The following is an 11,217-nucleotide window of genomic DNA, read 5'->3' as shown; positions in this document are numbered from 1 at the left end:
TCAATTTACAGACCAATTTGAACGCAACCATTATTTCAAGATGTGTAAGATGTTTCTCTATAATCTCACTATGAAAATGTTTTTTCCTCATTCTGAGTAATCCACTAATAGCCAATTTTCTTTCCATCTGATTATATTTTTTCAGTCACTAGATTAATTACTGTTTGTAATTGGGTCACAGGAATTCTGTTACATTGTTGTTTTTTACGCCCCAACCCTGGTTGCAGTATGGGTGTCATGCTGCTGCCACTTTGCAAATAAGTGAGACAGAGGGTGGATCTACAGTAGTTTACAGTAACTACTCAGGTAGAAATCAACTATTATGAAATGTTCACCCTTGGCTTCCAGTTCTACAGCATCTGCAATATTCTCCAGCGTTAGAGTGAGAGACGCCAACGCATTATGCCCCAGTTTGGATTGGATTTACCAGGACATTTTAATGTGCCTTCACAGCTTACTGTCAACCAAAGGTTTAGTGTCCCTTATTTCATCTTGTTAGTAGTGCTCCCCCCTTCTCTTGTCACTGCAGTGTGCTATTTGGTTAAAACTTTGCATGTGCGTCAGCTGAGTCTGATTAGTGAGCGATGTGTTGGGGTGATGTCCTCACACCCCGGCTTCCGAAAACATCCTTATCCAGATTAGTATTTCCTTATGGAGTGTCCTTTGGCTGAAAATGTCAGTGTCTGTAACTTTTTTTTTTTTCTCTCTCACAAAATGCCCATTAGATGCCATTGTGTGTAGTATCAAGTGACCTTACTATAGTCGATTTCATCAAGTATGACTTCTTAAGTGAACAGTGAATGCCTAAATGTATAAAATATGTGCTGGTGTTCATTCAGATCATAACCCCAGGTGTGATGTAATCATGACCTGAATCTCATGTATGAGCACCTCAGTAACGGTATCACACATTGTTGGTTGTGAAGAAATGCTCATGGTTTCCAAGGAAATAGATTGTTTATGTCTATATGTATTTCATATAAGGCTAGTGTAAGACATTCACTTTTGCAGTTTAGCCACTTAAATATGTAAAAAGTTCCTCAATACTTAAATGTTTTAATTGATATTCAAATACAGAACTATCTCCCTGCATAGATATTGTTATAAACTGGGATCTTTTTTCATTTTACACCAATGGAGGCTGCATGAGCAGAGCCTTACAGCTGTACAGAAATGGTTTTAAATCTGCTTAAAAAAGACATTGAGGTCAGTTGTAGCAAATATTATCAGAACATTGTTAAACAAACTCTTTTTCATGCAGAAATTATAATGCAGTCAGAAGTATCTTTGACTGCTAAACGAGCCTGAATTCATCTTCAGTATAGATTAATTTCTTGATAATATTCAAAACAACTGATCCATGTTAACTTGGTGCTTTTGTGCTGCTTCCATGTTTTCTATGGTGTTCTTTGTCTCACAAAGCTTTTTCTGTACGAGGGAGAGAGAAGAAAGCGGATACAGGCTGTGGAATGATAAAGGCCGTGCTGTGAAAATTAATGTAATGCTCTTAATACTGTTTTATGGAGGGGAAATCATCTTCATGTGTAATAATTTAGAAGAGTTTATTAGACTGTTCAAAGGAAGTAATAAACCACATAAAAATGATACTGCCTGCACTGTCTGTTTTTATCTAGTGTCAAAGAGATAAAAGAATCCCATTTATTCTTGAATAATCAGTGCAGATTGAACGTTTGTGATGCCACTACTATTTTATTTGTCTTGAATTCAGTATATTACTGCCATTATAAAATGCATACATTAGCACAAAATATCTTTGATAAAGATTAGGCCTAGATTTTCTATTGTATACCAACATAGTAACATATATACAATCACATACAATGTTAATTTGTATCTGCAGTCATGCTTTGGTTATGTATTTGCGATTGTGTGCAAGTAAATATCTGAAAATTGGGTGATTTTGTGTAGGTTTAGGCATGCAGGTTTGATTGAACTTGAATGTGATTATTATGCTTAAATTGGGACATTAAGCTTATCTGGTAGACAGCAGAGAATGAATGCTTAGGAACAGAGCAGTGATGGATGTTAACCGGTTTCTTTCAGCAGTGTTGTGTGGTGCTTGTACACCACCTGGTGGCCGGTTGTATCAGTACATTTAATGGCACCGCCCAAGCTGAGATATCTCAAATGAGGCCTTTAAAACAACAATCACGTCACTTTATTTCAAATCATCCTTTAAAAAGGCCATTGTGATTGTAATATTTCCAAAATATAGCAATGGTCTATTCATTCACATCTTTCCACACACACAAAAGACTTATTTATACCAAAGAGGAGAAAAGAAAAGCATGCCCATGAATCACACCAAACAACCTCACTGCAAAAGTAGCACGCAGGATCTCATGGAGCATGTGAGACAAAGCGGGCTTGTGTTTTCATTACATAACCTTGGGGCGAGTCTAGCCAAATCTCAACATGGTCTTACAGTAGCTGACCTTGGCGTGTTCCGGCATAAGCCACAACAGAACAGCAGGCGCCTTCTCTTGAGCTTTACCAGCTTTGGTCCTGGTGCCAGTGGGGCCCCCGAGTTTCCCATAAGGCCAACAGTTAAATATCTCTATCAGAGGGGAAAATCTCACCAAGATGCTGAAAGGGGACGAAGATCTTTTTTTCCACATTATACCATTGCAACTATGCATTGTTTGGGGTTACGGGCATATCAAACTCCTGCTGATATCCAACACAAAGTAGTTATACTACTTATCTACTACTTATCATGTTCATGTGATATTTGTGAATAGATAAAAAGTTTCTCGGTTCTCATCAGACATACAAAAAGCAAAGTGCAATAATTTACTTACAGTTTACAAAAAAACATTAAGTTTTAAGGCTTGATCAGTGAGTGATTTCAAGTGTTGAGGAATATGTAGCAGTCTGTAGATCTGTGTAGTGGAGGATAGTCAGTTGGAAAACATGCTGCTAACTGCGGGGGGTGGGGGGGTCTTTGATTGGAGGGGTGGAGCTAGTACAGGAGCAGGCTCGGTTTCAGAAGTAGAGGCGGTCAGATATGGCGGCGGGCAGGTGGGTCATCAGCTGCATTCTGATCCACCAGTGAGGCTCGGTGGGGTTGTATCGCGTGTAGGGCCGCTTGGACACGATGGCGTCCGTGATGTCATCCAAAACAGGCGTCACCTCCCTCTGTCCGCTGTTGCAGTAGGAGCGCACCAGAGCCATGTGCTGCTCAAAGTGGGCTTTCCCGTAGTCCTCCTTCACGGCGGCGGGGGCCTCGTTCCACAGCTTGTTGGCCGTGTTGGCCACGATGTCGCGGGTCAGGATGCCCGTGGCCACGATGAAGTTCCCCGGCTCGACGATGGAGACTTTTACTCCCCAGGCCTTCATCTCATAGCGCAGGCAGTCGGAGAAGGCTTCCACGCCGTATTTGGATACGCAGTAAGGTGAGCGCAAGGCGTTGCCAATCCTCCCATATATACTGGCCAGGTTCACCACACGGCCTGCAAATAGAGACATGAGGTATCAGAAATGTACTCAGGTTTTATACTCTGGTGCCACAGATAATGCAAGGATCCCCCTCTCTAAAACAGACATGTTATATGATGTATATACGATGATTTGCAGTTTAACACAGCATCACCAAGCAAAAATAACGTCAAGCCCAAGCAGGGGCTTTTGGTTAAGCCTCTAAATCCAAGCCTGCCAGGCATGCAGGTCCATATGTAGGTCCAAGCCGTCTTTAGAGACATTGTTCACAGAGACATTCCCTGGAGCTTTACTAAGCCAAGTGAATGATTTAACTGCACTGTTGTCGCTTGATAAGTCACTCATTAGAAACTTGCTAAAAGTAGTGCACCCCAAAGAAAGCCAATTTTTTGCCAAACTTTATGGTTTTTTTTTTGCACTGCATTAAAACATATTCTATCATCATGACCTGAACTCATTTCTAATGCTCTGTATTATGAGCCTTTAGTTAAAGTGACATTTCAAAATTTGACCTAGTTATTTTTCTTCACCAAACGGTTATCACATCACAGATAAAAGGCCTTACACTTTTCTTTCAGTTTCCTAGAAATGGCTTGTTTACATTCCTCACTGAAACCAAGGGACATGACTAATGGGTTAGCTGCACCCTTTGTTTTCAATAAGGAATGCTAACGAGGCTTATAAGCCATTTTAGAGAACCTGGGGAACAAATGTGATGCAGGTCTGGTAAAGAAAAATATCCAAGTAAAATCCAAAATGCCAAGGTATCCCTTTAAGCTTCTTGCAATTTGGCACTGCTGTTCTGCTTTAATTTAGTAAATCATGTTTAAATGTCACAGTGATAATGTGCAGTTTGTGATTTTCCAGCTGCTGACCTTTGGCCCTGCGGATTAAGGGCAGGACGGCTTTGGTGACCCTGATGGTGCCCCACAGATTGACCTCTGACACCTGCTTGTAGGTGTCCATGGAAGTGAACTCCACTTCTCCAAACGTCGACACGCCGGCATTGTTCACCACAGCCCAAAGACCTGGGACAACAACAGTGGGAGAGTGTCACAGCGGATAAAGTGTGTGATTCAAAGCACCACCGGCTGAAAGGAGTTAGAATTCAAAGAACCAAAGACATTTTACAGAAACTCTCACCTTAGATTGAAGTTTTTAAGTTTATTTTATTTCCAAACTAAGACTAAGGCAAACTAAGACTAAAGACATTTGTTTTTAGCCAAGTTAGTGGAGGTAGGTGCTGATTTACCTCTCTCTGCGTCCTCCATGTTGTCTTTGACATATTCCACAGCCTGGTTCACCTGCTCCTCACTGCACACATCCAGCTGGACTACCTTCATGCGATCTGAATGAAATTCCTCCAGCTCCTTTGCACCCTCTCCGCCTTTATCCTGCGAGGATGACACTTCTCATCACTGATACTTACATTAACTGTCATCACATTAACATGAAATGCCCCAACTTAGCTCAAAAGCAATATGAAAAAAAAAAAAAAAAAAGACTTTCAAAATGCATAGCAAAAATAATAATGTGATAATTGAAACTCATAGGAAAATTCTGTTTGCTTGCCCCCATCTAGGAAGGTCAAAGGTCAGGATCAGCTGGTAGGGAGTCAGTGACTTGCTCAAAGCATCCCTATTTAGATGTAGCTTACTGGGCATGTCAAAATCTCGTTATGACTTGGTTTGACTGGAGGTGTGTCATTTTGGATTGGTAGTTGCATGTTTTCATAGTACAGCAGCCTCTCTTTCTAGGAATTAAAGAAACTAGTAAGCTTCAACTACCACTATGCTGCTGATCATGGTTAAGCTAAATGAGCAGACGCGTTTCATCCGTACCTTCAGAAGACATCCAGCAAAGACTGTGAAGCCCAGCTTGTGCAGATGTTTGGCAAGTGCATGACCAAATCCACTATCACAACCTGTAATGAATACAGCTTTTCCCTTCACCTAGAGAGAGGGAGAGAAGACAGTAGGTACAGCCTATTTTTTCCCGAACATAATTTTGCTAACAGAAATATATTGAGAATATAAGAGGATTATGGAAAAGGTTAACATCAAGCAGTGCAATGTATTATTTAATTTATTATATACATTGAAATAATAATTTATTTCCGAATTTTCCCCTAGGCGATCAATAAAGTGCATCTTAAGAAATACTGCATAGGATATATTACAGAAACCTTAACTAAAGTAGGTTATATCCGTTATTTATATAGAGTATACACATCATGTTTACAGTAGACTACCTATCTTAATCAATGTAGCCTACTGTAAACACACAGGCTACATTGATTAAGATAGGAATTTGCAAAACAGCGCATGCTCACTCCACTGATCTTTACAGACAGCTCAAAGGAAGTGTCACTGTAATATTCCTATATTACTCAATAGTGAGTAGTCGCCTTAGTGGAATTTGTATCTCATAGGGTATCATTATAGGATTTTCTCTGCTATAATGTTTCACCCATACTAGCTGCGAAAATGCTGCTGTGTCCTTCTAAAATTTGTAACAGGATTATAATGGTTATTTTTCGTAAGGCAGATAACAGTCGATACTGTAACGTTACCTCGACCAGTCCTCTGGGGATCCGAGGCGTCGCAACATACACCACAAAAACTAAATACAGCACAACTATGCACTCGGTTACACTCGTCTCCGGAAACCCACAAAGCCTCGCCACGACGTTTAGTAACGCAGGTAGTCCAAACCCCAACACTACAGTCAGAAATACTGAAAATGACACCAGGAGTGCCACTCGGAACAGGGACAGCGGGGCCATCTTGACGAAATGGTGTGTTTACTTTCCTGGCGCTGCTCTCGACATCATCGTGGGGTCACGCCCCCTGTACCAAATACCAAAGATGTGATGCATTCAGGCAACTTGGGAAAATGGTAAATACGAACTTCTATTTGAAAATACCGTTCACGTCATATAATAATAAAACTTGGACGTGTTCAAACCATGGAAGTATTATATTAACAAACTCGTTGATAAAATAAATAAATAAATAAATAAATTACATTTATTTTCACACTCGTTTGAAGCTGTCAAAACCCCATGATTCAAGTTTTCTGTAGAAAACTTTGGCTGCTCATGATAATTAATCAGTCTTCCATGCACTCAATGAGTGATACATCTGAGTTTAATGTTTTACAGCAAAACAAACATTTCCGTGTCAATCACAAACGAAAAATCCAGACAGTAGCATAGCTGTGGTTACATGATGAAAATCATTCATCTTGGTTGTTTTAGTTGAAATGAAGCCATCGTTCCCTATCCATTCATTGAGACACTCACAGACTCAGACTTTTCCCTGCGAAGAAGCAGTCTAGTCCTCGTCCCAGCAACCCACCCCAATGCCAGGATCCCTTTGTGTCAGATACTGTATCTGTTTGCAGCTGTAGCCCCATGCAAAAATCCTCCACTAGAGGTCAGACTAATGGATGCAGATGCAGATTTTGCCCTGTTTGAATTTGTGTATTGTGTCTTGTGCTTAGGGGGCTGTGTTTGTATGTTCTAGATCCGGATCCAGATCCAGACCCAGGCCCAGAGTCAGGTCCAGGACAGGATTCTGCAGTTGGAGCTCCAGCTGCAGACGGCCCAAAATGTGGCAGAGCAGCAGGCCTCCAAGTTCAAGGCCTTAGAGATGGAGCAGGAAGCCCTCTGCAAACAGAACCTGGTTGCAGAGAAAACCATTGCTGAGCTCCAGTTGCAGCTGCAGACAGCCAAAGACAGAAGAGTCTGAACACCCTGCCTGCTGACAAAAACAAGGAGAAGATTCTAGACCCGCAACTTGAACTTTCTCAGAAGGACATCTGTGAGAAGCAAAAGGAGCAAAGTGATGAACATAACGGGATCGCAACCGAACGGAAACGTACTGCTCGGCTGGTGGGGAAACTACAGTGGTTGAAGGAGAAGTTCGATCTAAGGATGGCCCAGACTAAGCTCCAGTTTGCCTTGGAAGACAAGCAGAAGTGGGCAGAGAGAGAGAGCAGCATGCTGAACAGGATTGCTGAACTAGAGGAGAAGGTCAGTGAGAAAAAGAAGCGCAGCTGGCTGAAGAGACTGACCCGAACGGGAAAAGAGAAGAAGGAAAAGAAAGAGAAGGAGGAGGAGAAGGAAAAGGAGTCCACTTCCACCAGGGGCTCCAAAAAATTCTTCAGGCTCTTCAAGTGAACCTGAGCACACTGACACCTGTGCTCACAATCACACACACACATACTCAACCCTCCATCCATTTCCACGGCAATGATAGTATTTCTGTAGACATTTGTAAGTTCCACTACAGCCAACAGTGTAACTGTAACTACCGTATTTCCTCTAATATTGGCCCGGGCCTTTATTTACCTCAACTGCAGAGGGTACCAGGCCTTTATTGGAAGCAGGCTTATATTAGAGACAGGCCTTTATTTCTAATTCCCTCTGTTTGATAAGTATATTTGCTCCTATTTTAGTACGAAGCCTCCTTGTTTTCTGATCTGCTTCTGTTACGGTACGTTAGGTAGACGTTTTTTTGTTACTGCAATGCATTACGATAATTACGGTAATCGACGACGGCATGCTCCAGAGACTTCCGCCGGCCGAGCCGTCTTGTGGCACTTGTACGTTACTACAAACTACAGTTACAAACAGGCACCAGGAGTTTACCAGTATCCACCGTTGTTTGCATGTAAGCTGAAGCTAACTGAAGCTAACTGAACCTGGGCGCCGATGTGTTCCCGGTGATCCGGCCGAGATTTCGGCGGGGGTCCGGGGCTTGGATCGGGAGGATCAATGCGGGCCGTGGGCGCGGTGGAGAGGCAGCGGTGGAGAGAGGAGACGGACACGGTCCAGCCATGTACTAGGTTTTGACCTAGTTTTTTCCCCCGGCCTGTATTTGAGGCCGGCCTTTATTTGTTCGTGTCGACCACGGCCCCGGCCATTATCGGAGACCCAGCTTTTAATTGACTACAGGCCACTATTAGAGGAAATACGGTAAACAGTTTGTGTGGTTTTGCTATTTAAATGCTGTTAAAAATAGAACCTTCTCTTCTCTCTAAATGATCAAACTCAGAAATGGAGGTGGAACTAGTATGTTGCTGTACATTTATCTCATCCTGGAGTCACATCATGACCTTTTTTATTTTAAGGTTCCAGCTGACATTTTGGTCAAAAACAATTTACTCATGTAATGCAGCTCTAAAGAAGTCTTAACATTGTCAAAGTTTGATACAGATGGGTACATTGATTTTGTAATAGGCTACTGGATGTGAGAAAGACTGTCAATTTCTCCACTGACAGTAGCCTCAATGGACCAGAATGCAATGCAGCCACAAGACATGTTGTGCAACTCTCAACCCTTTCTTGACTAGAAAAACCTGCTCTCTTGCTCTTACTACGCTATCGCTCTCTTCACCTACGTAAAGCACAGAGAACCCCCTTCTCTGGCGGGTGTCGAAAGGCATTCTGGGAAATGTAGGAATCACTAACTGGAGTAGAAGTAGACAAGGCAGGTTGAGGGAAAGTAAATGATTGAAGTGATTTTTCCAGACTGTTACCCTTTCCACATTAAATAATTTTCCAGTTTTTGTGACTGATGCTCCTATAATTTGGCCACTGATTATTTGGATCTCTGTCAGTTGCCTAACATAAAAGTGATGATTGTCCTAGCTTTTTAAAGCTGACACTTACTGCTAATTGACATTCAATGTAATTTCGCCTGTGCAGCTGCCTTTATATAAAAAAAATAAAAAATAATAATATATATATATATAGAGAGAGAGAGAGAGAGAGGGAGAGAGAGAGAGAGAGAGAGAGAGATCATAATAAAAACAAATATATATATATATTTATATATTTTTCTTTTTTCCCACGGCGCAGCCGAGGGCATCACATTCAGATCAGGCAGTCAGTCACTCAGTCACTCAGTCAGTCAGTCAAGTAACACTTAGTGAGATGTTGCTTCGTGAGATGGCCTCTAGAGGGCGTCTCTGACTAAGAGATGGCCCCGAGTCTCTTGACAGAGGAATGGGCCAGAACGCACCGATACGTCTTTCTGGGAGTGAATTTGACGACGCAACCGTGTTCCGGTTCTGAAAAAATAAATACAGAGCAGTACCGGTGGTTGTAGCCAGGCTACCTGTTTTAGGAGCTTAAACTACGGGCTCGGTTCGTTTTATGACCAAAGTTTTCTGGCTGGGCGGTGTTTGGATCTTTGGACCTTTGTTATTCTGTGCACCCTTATACTAGCCTGGTAAGACCATCCTGATGACGTGACCTCACATTCTGTTTCGCTCTGGACTTTTAGCCGCCCACATCGATTTCCTGAAATTACAATCTAACCCGGGCCAATCAGGGACTGCGTCGTAGTTGATGATGTAATCGGGCCAATCAGGGACTGCGTCGTAGTTGATGACGTGAAATACAGGCCGCCGCTGGCAAAACAGTAATGGCGTCTCCCGAAGCAACGAGCGTTAACGTTAACGTTAGTAGAGTAAACACAGCCATAAGTGCAGTTATTGCAGAAATAGACTCAATAACAACAATTAAACAAGAACAAGAGTATGCACTAGCGGAGTTTCTCCGTGGAAAAGACGTTTTCGCCGTTCTTCCGACTGGATTTGAATTTGGATTCGCTGATTGGCTGAAGGAGTTTGTCTGTCAAGGCAAGTACTCCCGCCCACTGAAATCGATGTGGGCGGCTAGAAGTCCAGACTGATCCGTGGAGCGAAACACTGATGTGAGGTCACGTGATCAGGATGGTCTTACCAGGCTACCCTTATACTTGATTATCTCTTTTTCGAGGAGTAACAAAGTTTACACTTTTATTCTGAAGGCAAAATCGAATTACTTCCTGTCTTGCTGTAGCTAACCCTAGCGAACTTGATGCAGCTGTGTAAGCAAGCGCACAGGGAGTGGGGGTTAATATAAAGCGTCATTGAGTGACACCTCTTACTTCGCCTGTACACTTTTTGTATCCACTGCTGTCTTTTGGGGATCATCTGGGTTACTTTCGGCATGTCGGCTTGAAGCTGATTAACTTCATCTTTAAACATGAATACCTTATTTTGCGAGGAAGGCAGGTAAGGTAAATAAACGGTGTCTTATAGTACAGCAATACACAGTAATTCTACTGCAATGGCCCAAGTGCGAAAAGGAAAACAGCGTGGTACGCGCAGAGGCTTGTTCTGCAATAAAAAGGTGGGGGCAAGAGTCGTTTATTTAGGGTGCAGTTACAACCAGTAACAATGATTCAGCTCCCCAGGCTGTGACCACAGGATGGCAGTGGCACACCACTTCTACAGCTTTCCCAAGAAAATACTGCTCTAGAAATTCCTACTGGGTTAAATGCATTATGATGAGGGAAAACTAATATTAAGCAACACTGCATGCAACAGCATCATGCAAGTCTGTATTAGGTTACTGATAACGCCCACGCTGTTTGGACACATTATTTTGTCAATATATCAGTTTCATCTATCTTCTCCAATGACAGCATCTGTTGCCAACCATCTTAGCAAAGAATTACATTAGTTGTGAAATTAATTCCTGGCTATGCTGAGATAGGCCTGTGCCAAATGTATCAACGCACTTCATAATGCCTCTAGTCAAGTCGCCTAGATGAGTTATGCTGTTAGAAGCAAATCTACACCCTAGAGTCATTACACCCCAATCTTACACACAAACAGCAAATGAAGATATAGCCTACTCCAGTATTATCAGCACTACTAAGGACTTGTAAATGTTCAAGAAAAACACGTCAGTCAATCCAG

The 11,217-nt window shown here is 42.2% G+C and overlaps 1 protein-coding gene across 1 annotated transcript; it reads right to left on the bottom strand.

Annotated features, from left to right (window-relative positions):
- Positions 1-2,153: 2,153 nt before the first annotated feature.
- bdh1 (3-hydroxybutyrate dehydrogenase, type 1) lies at positions 2,154-6,244 on the bottom strand. Its single transcript, XM_071922422.2, has 5 exons — positions 6,032-6,244; positions 5,301-5,411; positions 4,712-4,853; positions 4,335-4,487; positions 2,154-3,473 (listed from the first exon to the last, which is right to left on the bottom strand). The coding sequence occupies exons 1-5, from the start codon at positions 6,242-6,244 to the stop codon at positions 3,007-3,009; spliced, it is 1,086 nt and encodes a 361-aa protein (XP_071778523.2). The 3' UTR covers positions 2,154-3,006.
- Positions 6,245-11,217: the final 4,973 nt, after the last annotated feature.

This window comes from Centroberyx gerrardi, chromosome 22 (genome assembly GCF_048128805.1).
Source record: "Centroberyx gerrardi isolate f3 chromosome 22, fCenGer3.hap1.cur.20231027, whole genome shotgun sequence".
Classification (NCBI taxonomy): Eukaryota; Metazoa; Chordata; class Actinopteri; order Beryciformes; family Berycidae; genus Centroberyx; species Centroberyx gerrardi.
The sequence above is the reverse complement of the archived record's forward strand: the minus strand, read 5'-3'. Positions and strand labels throughout refer to the sequence as shown.